Source organism: Anoplopoma fimbria, chromosome 15 (genome assembly GCF_027596085.1).
Source record: "Anoplopoma fimbria isolate UVic2021 breed Golden Eagle Sablefish chromosome 15, Afim_UVic_2022, whole genome shotgun sequence".
NCBI classification, from domain to species: Eukaryota; Metazoa; Chordata; class Actinopteri; order Perciformes; family Anoplopomatidae; genus Anoplopoma; species Anoplopoma fimbria.
Window position 1 is genome coordinate 18,072,448 of NC_072463.1, and position 16,815 is coordinate 18,089,262.

The following is a 16,815-nucleotide window of genomic DNA, read 5'->3' on the forward strand; positions in this document are numbered from 1 at the left end:
CTTTTTGCTCATTTCACTGGCATCAAAGGAACCACCCTTTCCTCCCTCGACACCTTCCATGTTTAACTTTTTCATTTGAAACATATTTATCTAAAAGTAGCACATAATTTACCCTGTGCTAAAGTGACATTGGGTTTATTCATAAAATATAATCCAAATATAAACCTATTCAGGATTCAGTCATGCATTAGATATTTTCATATAATAATCCCCATGAACTTTAGGACAGAGGAAATGATGCTTTTGAGTGGTTATGAAATGTCTGATTAATTGAAGGTATATTTTGCAGAAGAAATATGCTAGTGGAATTTGTGTTTACTAGAGCACAAGATTTACTGTTATATTATGAAAAGGCCTTACCAAGAAACCAATTACCTCAGTTGCATGCAAGAGGAGTGACCTGCTCTACTGCAGTTCACATAATTGTTTGGATTGCTTTCCGCATACATCTACTTTCCTTTTTATAAATCTAATGCAGTTTAACGGGAGTGTAATTACAGAAACATCCTCCAATTACAAGGTTAAATCGGTATCATGATCTTGAACCTCTACAAGCACTTAGCCACATACATAATATGGGGATGAAGTGTCTGGATTAGCCCTTTAACCCATGATGAGCAGTGGAATCAATTAAAAGCATTTTTAACAGAACTTTCTTTTTGACTAAATTGTCTTCATTGAAGGCAAAATGACAAGATCAGAAAACAAAGGGATTAAGAGGTTGAAAATGGGAATTTTTTATCATAATAATGTGTTCATAAAAACAGAAATGAAAATGCATTCTTACCCTATTATAAATTTAAGAAAAGCATTAAAGCAATAACGTCCTTTCATACCAGACTGATAATATCAATTGATCCCTGGTTTGTGTCCAACAAGTCCAACATCTAAACTACTACTGCTACACCATGGAAGTACACTAGACCCTGACAGGAGTCAGCTTTCATTTGATTAAACATGCTTTTTGCGATCTCTTTTCAATATTTGCTCATCTTATGAAAGTATAGCAATTTTCCAGTCAGAGGTCAGACCATGTTGGGAGCAGGGGTCATGAAGCCAGGTAGGGTGATGTGTGTTGATCTATTTACGCCAACCTCGAACACAGGTCTCTCTGCATCCGTCTAAAAATGGTATACAATAAGCATCAGAAATGTATACTCTAGGTAAACATTCAAAGATGAAATATGTAGCAATTGTATGAGTGCTAATTACATGTCCACTCTGCATATGCTTTGTGAAGTGAATAGATTGTACTTCATGTTTGGGCAGAAATGCCCACTTTTCTGAATATCCACCCCACTCCCTTGTTTTCAGGTATCCAGTTCTGCCTCCCCTCCACCTGCAGCATTGATCGGACTCCCCAACAAACCCCAGGTAATGCTGCTACCTGGGGAATCCTCCATTGTTCTTTTTCAATGTGAGAGATTTAAATGAAACACGAGTTGTCCTCTAGCAAGTTGCTGATCGGCACATGTTTAAATAGTGTTTATGCAATTACTCACACATTCACACATTTATTGAACTGAAAGTTACCATGCAGTAAACAAGCGGCAATATTCAAACTTGCAATTAGGAGTTAATTGAATATAAAATCAGTCATTCACACTACAACATATTCTTTCATGACGCACTTGACTCCATAGCAGATAAATTGAATGGAGGATGCAGTTGCTCCGCTACACCTGCACTACGCCTCCCTTCCCTAAACCATCCTCCTCCTTCTGTTTGACACTGTACCCACGACAGAGCTCAATTTTAGTTGTTTATTTTTCTTCGCTGTCGCATGACATATTTATGATAGCGCCACTTTCTGAAACCTGCCTCGAACGTCATTCCATCACAGAGATTCCAAACACATACACACACACACACACACACACACACACACACACACACACACACACACACACACACCAGGATGTTTCCATAATTTGCCCCTGTTGTGCATTTAAGTGACCCATCTGGTGGACAAGAAGCTGATTTGTTTTCATGCAGGGTGAGTTTAAGAGCACAGTGGCATGCATCCAACTGGTGACATGCAGATGTGTCACCGGGACCAGAAGCAGGAGTGTTACTTAAAGACAGCCTTGTCAGTGTGCCTTGATCTGAGGCAATATATATATATATATATATATATATATATATATATATATATATATATATATAATATATATTAAACAAAGAAACGTCCTTGATTAGCTGATCAAGAGATACTCGCTGTGAAATAACTTTATTTGCTGCTACAGGGGGTTTCTGTTCTCAGCAATATATCACAATCTTTAAACTTTTGCAAACCATCCAGGGCTGGTTAAGTGAGTTAGAGTAATTACTCTTGAGTCTTGTTTTTGTTATCTAGAGTTGGCTATTTTTATATCAATTTCTTTATTGTCTGCAACGCTCACAGTTCCAATAATGCAGTTGGCTATCCGTCTTCCTCTCCCTCCCTCGCCCATGATCATTTACATATCCTTAAAAGCCTGCTGCAAAACAAACTGCTGCATTTCCTTTACAGTGATAAATCCAACGGGGAAGAAAGACTCTTAATGACGTGTCACTCAGCCCCCCCCCCCTACCCCACCCCCATGTTAGCATACAAGTCAGTCCTGATAGATAGAGAGGTCCTACAGAGATGGAGTGGTTGAATCACTGCCTTTGTGTCTCACGTTAATCAAACCCACTGGCACAGTGGTAGTTGTTTGTACTTGTGTGTGTGTGTGTGTGTGTGTGTGTGTGTGTGAGAGAGAGAGAGAGAGAGAGAGAGATTAAATGGAGTACTCACTGTGAATACATTAAGCTGCTTCTAAAGCTGCTGCTGTTGTTGACATACCTCTTTTAAACTGTACTCACCATGCATACTGTTTCCTGAAACCTGGTAAACAAGGAAACATCCTGCTGTCATGGAGATGTTTATACACGCGTATTGAAAACGGTTTAGACGCTAAATGGCTTTATATCCAAACTAGTTTTTATCTATTTTCATGCATGCTACTTAATAAGTTATTCTGTGGTTGGCTCGGTGCGCACAATAAACCAGAAATTTATTCCTAAATGTTGGTGCGCTATCTTGTCCTTCGCTTTCCACATGTGTAAGATTTGCTATTTGATTAAATACAATGTTATTTCAGAATATGCTCCATATTAACCAATGGCTCTCTCACTTGTTCTGTCATACCCACTTTGGAAGCATTTTGAGAAAATATGAATCTACACTCCCAAACACTATACTAATTCAATTTACGTTGCACCCTGCATTTTCCCTCCATTAGCCTTTCAGTGGAATGCCCCGCAGTCTGAGAACCACTGATAAAAGCTGAAATAAAATCTGAGAACAAGACAGGGCCACAAGATTAGCAAATGCAGGACGCACCTTGATGTTGTGGTGCATAGTCCTTGCAAAAAATCTACAATTAATTAAATAGTGTGAGAACAACCAAATCAAACCTGGGGCAGTTGGCTTCCCTCATTATTAATCCAGCTGTGATTGTTCAGTACTTTGTCTGGTGAAACAGTCTGGCATGATGTCCAATATGACAGTTTATTACAATTGATGAGCTTCGTTTGTAAACACCCCTCATGCCTATGAGAGTCTACACACTGCTTTATTTTCATATTTTCGTACGATTATAGTGAATAATTTAGTTGATTTGCACACTTTTACTGCATGCTAGAGAGCGAGTGAGCTTGGGCTGTGTCGACTTCAGATGAAATCTAAATGCTGAGTAACGCTGTCACTGCCAAGATGGGAGCAGGAATTATGGCTCCCCTTTGCACGACTGGCTGGCTAATAATAGCTCTATTTTGGTCCTCTTGCTGAATCATGCCCCCTGAATGGGTCATCTCTTTCCTCCTTTTTTCTCTCCTCGCTCCCTGATTTATCTTCGCTCTCTGTCTCACACACAAATCCTCCCTTTCACCCTCTCATCCTGTCTGCACGGATCCACTCTCCTCCTGTCCCCCCCTCTCACCTTCACATCTCTATTTTCTTCCTTCCTTGTTCTTCCCTAATGCATCTCTTCAGCCATGAGAAGTTCATTTTGTGAATGGACAGCAGCATGAGTCATTATCCCCTGGAGCACAACGCTCTTCATAGACCAGACATCTAGCTATTTATAAACACAACCAAAATGTGAATGAGAAAGAGGCCAAAAGGTGTTGAAGGTTTGAGGTGAAGCCCTGGGTTTGTATTCTTACCGTCAATGATGATTTTTTTCTAGGGTTGCAATCTAAAAGAAAACCTTTCCCTTGTTTCAGACAACAGTGTGTGTTCAGGCTACAATGTTATTAGGCTGAAATGCTATTAATTCTAAGGCACAACTTTTGGGAGTCTGCGTGGGGGGGGGGGGGCAGCTCATTATAACTCAAAATAGATCACATTTTGGTCTCATAAGGACTTCCTTAATCGCTCTGTGTGATGTAAGCATTTTTAAGACAGAAACAGAAACACAGAGGTCAACGGGGTTTACCTCTTTGTCAAGGAAAACGATAACCCACAACTTAACCTGCAGCGTGACTCAGTGTTCTTCCTCTTTGCCATTCTCTCTTTCTTCTGTTTTTGGCTCTGAGGTACCTGGCACACTCTCAGCTTTGATCAAACCTCACCGAGCACAGCTTGTGCTTCAGATGCTTCAGCCTGTAACCACACTGACTGAGCTTTTTCTCTAAAAGCCTTGTTTGAAAATATAGACGTGTCAATGCTTAGAAGGCGTTCATGACCCGTTCCTCAAGACCATCTCTCTGTGGATTAAGTCCGCATTCTCATTTGCACTTGAAAGAAGTAATCCCCCCTTCTTTCTGTCATGAAATGGATGGAATAAGAAGATGAGCGCTGTCAGGCTTCTTTGAGCGGTATCTCCTCACCAGGATCCTCTACACATGAGTACTTTTGATTACGTCTCTGTTTTTTTACCGTCATCCTTGTCTGATGAGTGTCTTATGTCACAGAGGCTTTGGGGTTCTCTGTTACTCTAATGACTTAAACTTCAGAGCATTTCAACGTTGCCCACATTTCCAACCCTTCCCTCCCTTATCTGAGCACTGACAGTGAATGAAAGAGGAGGACAAAGGTTTCTGCATGCGTAGAGAGGCAAACTTACCCTGTCTCCTACAAGATTACATTTCCATACAACTAAACTGCACTCATTTGAAACGTATTGGTGATATGTTAAAAAGCAAAAGTAATCCACGAAAACATACTTTCCCCTTGAAACATAACTCCCAACGCAGTTTCGTGGCATGGGAACGTAACTTATACAAGACCAGGCTTGGCAAACACAAGTACTCACTCAGCCAGGAGCTTGGATCAATAAGATGATCAGCAGTTTGCCATAAATTATGCTTAAACATACTTCGTAACCACCTTATATATATCAAGTTGTGAAACAAATGGCGTTGCTGCCTAATGTCCCATCATAATATCCATGATATATTACCACGTATGCTAATGAGGTCATTAGGTAATGAAAGTGAGTTAATTAAGCAATAATATTAATCGCTAATAAATTGAAAGTACTTTCCTTAAACAGCTTGCTGTCATTTGACAAATATGTGGTGCCTGCATGGTGTCTCTGCCATATATCGATCTTGGGAGGAGTGTGTAGATTCACACACATACCATGTTCCATGTTGCACTGAAATATATATTTGGACAAAAACGTGCCCAGAACTGTCCGGTAGGAGCCAGTAGCTTAATCATCTGATAGAAAAAAATGCAATGAAGGCAATGAAGAGGTTAGATGGATGGCAGATGATTAAAGGAACAGTCTGGGGAAAATTTACACTTTTTATTTTTTACCAATAAGCAACAACGAATTGATCGAAGTATTTGTGTCATAGAGCTCTATTGTTGTCCACATTAATGAGCCGCACTGTTGCATTGGGTGACATGTTTCTTCATTTCCATGATCACAGTTACTGCAGTTTATTTTCAGTTGATCCAACAAACACCATCCAAACAGGCATGTGGTGGGGTTGAGAATGGGGTATTGTTATTTTAAGCGTTGCTGAATAACATACTGAATTAATAAAGGATGATGTCAAACATCAGAGGGAATATTTATGATTTTCTACAAACTTCCTTTGGATTGTTGAATTGAATTTACCTCACCTTTCTCCTTTACAGGATATACTCTGGTTTTAAGTAGATTAATTTGTCTTTAATTGATGAATGTTTTTACAGGCTGATATTTATTACATTCTTAAACCATGAAAACTTAACAAAATGATATTTTCTTGACTTGTAAAAACTTTAAAGTAACAGTCAATTGCACTAATACAGTACATATAAAGTTCCGTAATGGCAGTGACCAATAATATAAATGCACGCTTGAATAATATTAAAATGACTCTTTTTGTATAATTATGTCTTTTCACCTTTTCCAGCCATCACCTACACACCCAACTACAAGAAGGCTCCTCCTCCAGTCCCGCCCCGTACCACATCCAAACCCCTCATCTCCATCACAGCCCAGAGCAGCACCGAGTCCACCCAGGACGCCTACCATGAAGGGAGGCACCCTCATGGTGGGATGTGGGCCCCCGACGGCCTCAGCCTGGGGCTGAATCCAGGCAGGGGTCTTTATAACTCCACCGACAGCCTGGACAGTGCCAAGGCTGTGACCATAGCCATGGAGGCAGCTGGAGTCATGGCTGGAAAAAGACACCCGTCCACAGACAGCCACAGCTCGGTGCTCACCTGCGACAAGGCCATCCTGGTGTCCAGGGCCGAGGAGTACTTGAAGACACCACGATCCTCTATAGGAATACAGGTCAGTCTGGTCTCAGAGTGTGAATAATGAGAAGATATCACATTGGATTCTTACAACTCAAACCTATGCATGGCTGCATACTGATACAGAATACTCTCTCACACACACACACACACACACACACACACACACACACACACACACACACACACACACACACACACACACACACACACACACACACACACACACACATGAATTCAACTCAGAAACAATGTTCTCTTTTCGGCAGCTAAAAATAGCAAGAGTGAGTCATCTTACTGCAATCCATCAATTAAGATTCAACTCAAGCTCCAGCAGGTTGTAGTGAATGAAGTTCACTCTGTGGTTCATTCACCCCTTCTCCATTTACTATACCCTTTCTCTCTTTCTCTCCAACCTCACGCTCCCTCTCTCCTTCTCTCTCTTTCTCTCTTTTTTCTCTTTGTCTCTCTCCTCCCATTCGGTGTGATCTAATCTTGGATTTGTCTGCCTCATTCTCTGATACAAGCTGAGGTCCTGGTGTTGTTGATCTCCAGTCGCAGTCTAAAGGTTGCACAACAAAGGCTGGGGAATCAGTGTCAGCTCACACCATCACTTCAGGGCCATTTATATATATTTTTTTTTATCAAAGCAGACTATCAAAGTTATTGTGTGCATTTGAGATTTTTCAAAGCCATTGTTGGCATTTTCTTGTGCTAATTTTGATTTCCTGTTTTCATCCTGGTCCGCATACTTAAGTTCTCAGCCCCTCAACCATCTTTATCGTCCTTATTTCCCTTTTCCATGTCTACTTCATTATTCTCTTCCTTGTATACTCAGTAATTCATGCTATTTATCCAAAGTCCAGGACAAAGTTAAACTCGAAAACCTTTCAAACATTTTAAGGGAGAAAAGTCCGACCACTTCATTAAACTCATACTGAAGGTGTTTTAATGTCGTTGGGTAATGTTCAGTTTTTTCCAAAAATAAATCAAGCACACCTTTAAGGGTAATTGCTGTGGGTTTTTATCTTTTTTTTAGAAGTGATATTAAGAAGAGATGAATGGAGATCGGCCTAACACCCAAATTACACAGAAGCCATTGACTGTCAGATGTTGCCATCGGGGAGTCAGCCAGCGAATAAATATCCCTTCAAAGTCAATTGCTCCTGCTACACTCTCTGTGTTGTATCACATCCAAAGTTAGAGAATAGAGAATCCAGACATTTCACTTTAATGTGTAGTTCCACTTGCCTTTTAAAATAATGTACTGTAATTTATATGAGAAACCTGAACCGCAGATTTTTAGATAATTACAGTTTCCAACAGAAAAATGTGTTAGTAAAAATCCAAAATCTACAGGGGGCATTACCGGGACTGGAGATATTTTCACACCTTAGAAATCTGCATTTATGTCCACGATTTTAATTGGCCCCCCTATTGGCCGCTAGATTCAAACTTTTATTAAGTTGCATTTGTACTCTTGCCATCCTCATTAAGCTGTGGAAATGATTTGTGTCTTGGGCCGAATCCAATATGCGACTAACATTTAACTGAAACTAAAATAGATATGTTTTAAAAAAAAGCTGGTTTCTCACAAGAGAGCCTGTATCTAAGCTATCATTAGAAGTAACTCATACATGTAAATGCCAGCTTTGTTTCACAAGTATAGTTGGAGTTAGGGGAGAAATCAGTTGAATGTAAATGCAGGTTTTACAGTAACCAGATTGCAGTAATTACCTGCCTCGTGATTCACTCACATGCAAAACATTAGTTCATCTCACATTCATTCATGTGCTCGATCCGGCCTCAAAGTGTTCACTCCATGACTCATTTATTCATTGTACTACTTCCTCACTCACTCACTCACTCATTCTTTTTCTTAGTTGCCACGTCACTGACTTAATGAGCAGATGACTCTCTCCCTCAGAAACATAGTACCTCACACTAATACAGTACCTGCAGTTTCCTGTTTCCATCCAAGGGATGATCAGGGAACCTAACCACGCTGAGGATTGCTAATATTAAACAGCAGAACTGCAACATGAAAACCTCATTGCCATGCTTCACCCAACGTGGTTGCACCACCTTTCCAAATCAACATGCTTGCAGCCTTAATTCAGGTCATTCATTACCAACAGAGGGGAATACAAATAAAATGTCTACATTTACAGAAACAAAAATGTAGAGTGTGCAGCTTTAACATCATAGTATTAGAGAGTTCACATGGAGGACACTAAGCGCGTATTTATTCTGTGAACTTTGGCATTTCATCAACCTGGTGTCGGACAAAAACGTACAGTACATGTGGTGGATTTTTCAGTAGCCAAATCAACAAGTTTATACCCAATTTATTGAATTTTTGACTGCTTTTGAATCAACAAAAAGTATATATATATTTATTCTTTATTCATTCAACATCAGTATTCCATGCGTTTATAGTGAGGGCTTTTAATGAGCATTCCGAGAGAGCATGTTGGGAGATAATGCAGTAATGCTTTCCTGCACTTGGCCAAATTTCCTAATAATTTCCCAGGATGTTTTCTTAATTTTTTTATTCTGGTTCTAATTCAGAGTTAATTATTTTAAATATGTATTTTTTAGTTTAGTTCATAAGCAGTTGTTGATTTTTAGAGAATTTCCTTCTTTCAAATCCTTGAGAGGACTGCTTCACAAAAATACACAAAGACATATTATTTAATTGCTACCTAAATAAATAACAAAAAAATATCAAAATAACAAAAAAAGGTTTGAAACTTTCTTTGTGTGTGAGCTGCTCTCTATACATACTCTATTGTTGTCTGCCAGTTCAGATGAGATGACAATAATGTGTTGCAGCAGGCAACTCCAAGGGCAAGTATTGATTTAACTTTAATGCAGCCAACGTCATCCTGCATCGACAGAATATCACATGGCCAATCAGTCTGTTTCACCTACTACTGCCAGTATAATTAACCTCAATTAACCTGCCACTGTAGTGATTTTTCCATTTCCTTTTTGACACCTCTATCTTAGAGAGGGTCTACATATCTCTGATCTTTGACCATGCGGACATGGTGTTGTCTGAATTCTTTTTGTCCCTAAGGACCACTTTATAGCTGCCTTGGATGCACTTCAGCTAAAGCTGAGACATGTTTGTGTTCTAGAGCACTAATTGATGTATTTACAGAAATAGTTTTAATTGGAGCCATAATGACGTTGTTCAACGAGGGAAGTCAAAGCTTTTAACCTCAAACACAGTCATTTGCTGGGAAATGTCACCAGGTGGTGTTTGTGTGTTTTGGCTGAAAGGCACAGTGGCTCTGCTCAACTTTTTGCTGACGCTCACAGTTTCCACACCTGTGCTGACGTTGTGACTGTAATTACTGATGCAGTGTGTGTGTGTGTGTGTGTGTGTGTGTGTGTGTGTGTGTGTGTGTGTGTGTGTGTGTGTGTGTGTGTGTGTGTGTGTGTGTGTGTGTGTGTGTGTGTGTGTGTGTGTGTGTGTGTGTGCACACCGAGGTATCTCTATGTAGGTTGACCAAAACATTTTCAGGGTATATTAGCCTCCTGGACGTTTTGTCCTCCTTTAGCCTTCATCCATCACAGACATGACACTCATTCTCTTTTCATGAGGTGGACTTTTCTCTGCTTCTTAGACAAAGCAATGGAGGTCACCTCAGCAAATAGCTCCACACTCATTTCAACCGTACTAACGGCTTCAGCCAAACAGCATGATGGTATACAAAATGGCTCTCCAAAAATGTCACTCCCAACCTTTGGTACTAACCACTCTACACTAACGGTAGGGTTGACATTTCCTCACAACAGTGACGTGCCCTATTTTGAACCGGTGCCTTTGACTCACTCTCATAGTCATAATAGTACATTGAGCTGAAGATTTGTGAATGCCAGATGATCTAAAGGCCTCATATTATATTTGTGGATGGCAGAGATGATATTCCTGGTAGTAGAGGAATATACTCAGATTTATCTTTTAGCCACACTAGCAGTTGGTGCCAACATTTGTTAATTAGCAACAAAAACAGAGTACATCCGAGGCTGATGGGAAAGTCATTAGTGTTGTAATATCAATATTTGGTCAAAAACCAAAGTATTGGACAGCAGCTGTAAGTTTCTCTCAGTATCGGTTAGGGCTGGGCAATATATTGATACTATATCAATATCATGATATGAGACAAGCTATCATCTTAGATTATGGATATCGTGATACGGCATGAATTTAGTCTTTTCCTTCTTTAAAGGCTGCATTACAATAAAGGGATTTTTTTGACTACAAGATTCGATTAGCTGCGATATCAATATTGAGGGATTTGATCAAAAGAATTGCGATATTTGATTTTCTCTGAATTGCGCTGGTCTCGTATTCGACCACTCTGTACCATCTTATCACATCTTATTTGCACACCATTTCTGGAAGTCACATTTGAAAAAAAACCTCAATGGGCTTTAAAGAAGAAATACTGAAATGACAAAAAAGGCAAAGAAAGGCTTAAGACAGCAAAATAAAAGGAAAAGTTTGTGACAGTAACCCGCAGAAAATTATGAATTCTGGACAAAGAAAGAAAGCAAAGAAATGAATCAGTAAAAGAGATGAACAACTGGAGGAACAAGGAAGAAATGACAGATACAGAAGGATAGAAAAGCTTAGCAGAAATGTTGAGCACTGACAGGGTTTCCATAAAGACGGTAAGACATGGGGCTCCGGGGAGTGGTGCAGGCAGCGATAAAGAGGCTCTGGGCTTGGGCTCCTGGATCAGGACGGCAGCCATGCAGCGGCAGGCCGGACCATCATCAGTCACTTCACATCCCATAATATCCACTAATGTTGCCCTATCTGTCACTGTGTGGTCGCACAGCAGTGGAGACTTGACAAAGACCAATCCATACAATCTCACTTTAAGTACAGAGCATTTTTCCTGGGGATTTTGCCATCAATTGAACAGTTGCCTATTTACACATCCAGCAGACATGGAGCAACCGTAAGCTTTCGGGTTTCTGGCCACCTGATGAATGTAAATCCAATATTCACTCTCCTTTAGGCTTTTGTTTGGTCTAAACCAACTTCTGAGCAACATATGTGGCTGTTCAGCAGCACTTTGATCACCAGCTAGTTCTCATGTTTGGTGCTGGACAGGTAGCATACAGCATTTGTATCAGAGCTTTATTGCTAAAAGTACCGCCCGTGTTCAGAAAGGATGCTGATTAAAGTTGTGTGAGTGAACCCTATCAGTGAAGTTGTGGGTGGAAAAACCCAAACAATTGGCGGAAAGATGTTAAAAAAATCTTGGTAAAGCTAATGGCGACTGCAGAGTCGGGTGATAATGTGCCATAACACAGTAATTTGACCCATTGTTGATATGAACATATTAGTGCACCCTAAGCCTGGCTAAGTACTGCCTAAGGGGGTTTTATGATTAGAGATTATAGCACAACAAAATACTCCATACCTTCCTTTTTTGCATCCTGTACTGTATATTCGATGTGATAAATCATATGACCTGAATTTGAGAATCACATATGGTGGAATATGTGGTGATTAATTTTCAACACCAAAATGTAGCACGGCAACTGTTTAATAAGCCTGCATATTCTAAATACTACACCTATGAACATTGACAACTAAAATGTACTTTTTTAGACATTATGTATTGTGCCATATAACACACAGCACATCAGCGCTCATTTATTTGATTGACTTCCGTAGAAACCTAAATTCTCTGCAGGAAACCTTCTCTGTCTCGTTGCCTTTGCTGCCTCCATAAATCATACAGTGTTTACTTTCTGACAGGCTGTGTACAGTCAAGGTGCTCCGTCCGGTCCCAAACCAATAACCCCGGAGGCACTGGGGAATGGAAGCTCACATAATGAGAAGCACTGTTGGTTTGTATCATTTCTTCACATTAGGTGGAAGCAGCCACTGACTCTGAGTCTGAAAGCAAAGGCTTGCGGGAGTACCACTCTGTTGGGATCCAGGTGGAGGACAACAAGAAAGGGTGAGATAATAGATCTGGGATTTTAAGCTCATTAGAAGACCTCTATCTTTGATGTTTGCTCCCTGCCATTATTAGCCATTGTGGTCTGTGTGTATAAATGCGTTTGTGCAATCATCTTTGTCTTTCTGCCTCAGACAAGGCAGGTTCAAACGCTCCAACAGTGTGACTGCAGCCGTGCAGGCCGACATGGAGCTGGAGGGCTTCCCTACCATGGAGGACAAGGGCCTTCAGTTCGGCGGGGGCTTCCAGCGTCACTCAGAGCCCAGCACGCCCACCCAGTACGGGGCGGTGCGGACCGTGCGCACCCAGGGCCTCTTCAGCTACCGCGAGGATTACCGTACCACCGCTGAACCCCCCAGCCCCAGGGAGACCACCTGCGAGACCAACTGGCAGCTGGAACCCCCCTCCCCGCGGGAGAACGTGGCCTCGTCGGGCGAGTCTGGCAGGGCTTCCCCCTCCCTGAGGAGGGATGGGAGCTGGTTCATGCAACTGCTCCACACGGAGACCAAGAGGATTGAGGGCTGGTGTAAAGAGATGGAGGCAGAAGCTGAAGAGAATGACCTGTCAGAGGACAGTGAGTGTTATGCTGAAAGTTTCATATTTGTCTGATCTGAGGCTGATTCTGTGCAGGCAGATTGAAAGATGGATTTGTATGCCTCCTGGTCGTCCGCTCGTCCATCATACATATGTCCGTCTGGTCCATTCTCGTGAACACAATATCTCAGGAATACCTTGAAAGAATTTCCTTTAAAATCTGGCATAAACATCCTCCTGGACTCAAGGAAGAACTGATTGGAATTGGGTGGTCAAAGGTCACTGAGACCCCATGTCCGTTCCATCCAATTGAAAAAGATATCTAAAGCGTACATTCAGGCATTTTCTTCAAATTTGAAACAAAAGTCCTCTTGCACTCATTTTAAATTATAAGAATTTCGTGGTCAAAGGTCACTGTGACCTCACAAAACATGTTTTTTGGCCATAACTCAAAAATGTAAATGCTAATTATGCCAATTTCATAAACGTTTAGTAGAATAAATAATTAAGTGATGACATATTTGACGTACATGGATGGAAAATGCAACATGACTGGTTGGCGGATGTATACAACCACGAGGGAGTGGTTCTTGTTTTTAATATACTGCACTGTATGTGTTGTTTCATGATGTTTTGTGTGTGTGTTTCAGTCCTAGGTAAAATCCGAAGTGCAGTGGGAAGCGCTCAGCTGCTTATGTCCCAGAAATTCCAGCAATTCTACTGGCTGTGTCAGCAAAATCTGGTAAGAAACAAATCAAAGAGAGGTGGTGTGTGTGTGTGTGTGTGTGTGTGTGTGTGTGTGTGTGTGTGTGTGTGTGTGTGTGTGTGTGTGTGTGTGTGTGTGTGTGTGTGTGTGTGTGTGTGTGTGTGTGTGTGTGTGTGTGTGTCCTTCATGCTTACACTAGCTTACCCAAGTTGTGGTGTGGTCAAAATGACTGTATGTCAAGTGACTTATGTGATCACAGCTGATGCCACTTAGATATTATCAACAATCACACGTTCTGTTTGTCTATAACAACAAAAGAAACAACAAAAACAATACTTAATCACACAAAATCATCTACAATTAGGGGCAGTTAATCTTTTTGTGCAGCTCTACATAATTTATATAAGATTGTCCATGCATGGTAAAGCATGAACAAAACATAAAAGGGTAGAAGAGAGGTTTAAAAGAGAGAAACAAACGAGCTGCCATTTTCATAATTTAAACCAGTATATTAGACATTGAAGCATCGTATGAAGCATCATATTAGAAAAGTCAGATTTATTTTTTTGAGAAAAACTTAGCATTCAAGTCACATGTAGCTCCAATCCAGTCTCGCTGCCCATTCGTAAGCTCCAGATCAAAATATAAAAGATTAGACTCCATTCATCTCTTTTCCATATGCATAAATCAGAAAACATCACATCTGAATTTTAAGTGAGCAATGAAAAATGAGTATGCACAGTGAACAAAGCAAATCACTCCAAAAACACTGGCTGCACTGTGAAATTAACTTTTGTCATTAGAAACAGTTCAACTCTCCTTTATGTCTTCTTGCAGCCTTTTTTCTCCAACCCTCAATACACATTTTAATGCTTTAGTCGGCGAAAACAAACTGAATCCGAGCTCCCTGAATATCACTGATTGGGGAAAGCTACAATACTGAGAATCAACAGCTATCTTGCACATTTATATGTGACCTCAATGTTTTGAGATGAACAATACGTGATCATGGATGCGTGTATGCAGCTTTGTCCATGAGAAGAGAAGAACAGCTGAGCCAAACCTGGGTTTAAATAGACCCACTTATCCATCCACTCTATTGTAAATCCAGTCGGAACTTTCTGCCACAACTCGTTTTATTGATCCGAGCAAGTACCATATATTTAAAATGAAGCTGGTGAGGAGTTATGAGAGAAAGTGTTGCTTGTTTGCAATGTGCAGCAGAAACCGCTCATTCTGGGGGAAGAATGAATCGCAAAGGGATTAGATACGACAGGACACTGTAGTATGCAGGTTTACTTAGCTACGTTTTCATTTACAAAAAGATGCAGCATTTCTCCACATGACAACATGCACATATTTTCATACTTAATGCTATATTTACTTCATACTTTAGCTTAGTTTGTTAAATAAATGTCCCTCAAATTAGAAGCTTAAAGATACGTCTAACTTCTCTCTACCTGGAACAACTTTCTTAAAACCTGATTTAAAAATGCTCTGAACGAGAGACAAACAGTGTTCTTCTCCGGGAGGAGATCAAGAATTAAAAGCACACATTTCAACATTCGGGGCTTAAAACTCACTGACTCCTCCTTAATCTGCCAGCTCTGGATATTTGAAGCCTTAAAACTTCTGAGACCGTTTCCAGCACATCACAAGTTCAGGGGTCAGAATAAAGCTGATGAAGTGCTGAGGCTCTCCCTCGGTAATTACAGATAACAGCAACGCGCTCTGCTCCCTGCTTACCTTACCTGATGGACAATATGATATTTCATAGCGATATCTGTAGTAATTTTGATTCATTATTTGCTGTAGAAAGGAGAATTATACTAATCTCATAATGTTATGACAATGTTAAAGTTAAATGCTGGCTCTCTATTGGAATATTATGCAAATTTAGGGGATTTGAGTCAGACCTTAAGAGAATCACTGACACAGTTTAATATACTGATGCACAATTTGTCTAAAGTTATCTGATTTGAAAATTTGTAAGGAAAGAGCTGAATAAAAAGTCTGCTTTCCTTTCACATTTTCAGCTTGCTTATTGTGAAGTATTTAGCTTTTATAGGATCCTAGCATCTTGCATTTCTTTGACATATTTCTTGTTTTAATAAATAATAATGTGATAACTCACGATAAATGTATCAGAAGAAATAGCAGACACTGCCGTCGTACTGTAAATCTATTGGACCATCAGACAGCAGCACCCTTCAACAGCCACCTAATCTAAATGTCATGAGATTTGTGAGCGCGAGTGTGGGAATGTCTCTGGGGTTATCGAGTCGACACGTCCCATCACAGCTTAAATTGCTGAATCCGCTGGCTTGAGACGGACTGGAAGAAATAAAAAAACTTGAACAGCAGGTTGAATAAACTCTGTGAAAAAGAATTAGGTGCAACCACTTTACTCTGAAAACATACACTGCAGTCATTCTAGTTATAAACAATATGCCACCTAGCTATCACCATTATGTCTGTGCATCCCATCGACATAATCACTTAGACACAAGCCCTGAATTGCATAAAATTTTAAAGTACAATTACAAGTAGGATTAGTTTATAATCAAAGCATGTGTGAATGAACAACATACAGTAGGTGCATAAACGGTGTCAATCAAAGAATACTCTGAAGCCGACCCAGAGAACTGAAAGGTTTTATTGACTTTTATCTGGAACACATGAACAGCTTTATGATAAACAGCTTCCTCAGTTCTCCGTTTGTCTTAATCGTAGACTCAATTAAAAAGCTGCACTCGTTCATGTATTGAGCGTTGCCTCTAAAATGTCCACCTGCCACACAGAAAGCAAACCCATGACCTTGTTATTATCAGTGCCATGTTGTGTAAAATGTTCTG

At 40.3% G+C, this 16,815-nt stretch overlaps 1 protein-coding gene across 1 annotated transcript in view; it reads left to right on the top strand.

Moving 5' to 3' along the window:
- Nucleotides 1-16,815, top strand: part of dlgap2a (discs, large (Drosophila) homolog-associated protein 2a) — a 146,713-nt gene that overhangs the window by 127,548 nt on the left and 2,350 nt on the right. The window contains exons 9-12 of the mRNA XM_054614376.1: nucleotides 6,379-6,764; nucleotides 12,632-12,720; nucleotides 12,855-13,294; nucleotides 13,905-13,996. Of these exons, the coding sequence (XP_054470351.1) occupies nucleotides 6,379-6,764; nucleotides 12,632-12,720; nucleotides 12,855-13,294; nucleotides 13,905-13,996 (1,007 nt within the window). The remainder of the gene's footprint in view (nucleotides 1-6,378; nucleotides 6,765-12,631; nucleotides 12,721-12,854; nucleotides 13,295-13,904; nucleotides 13,997-16,815) is intronic.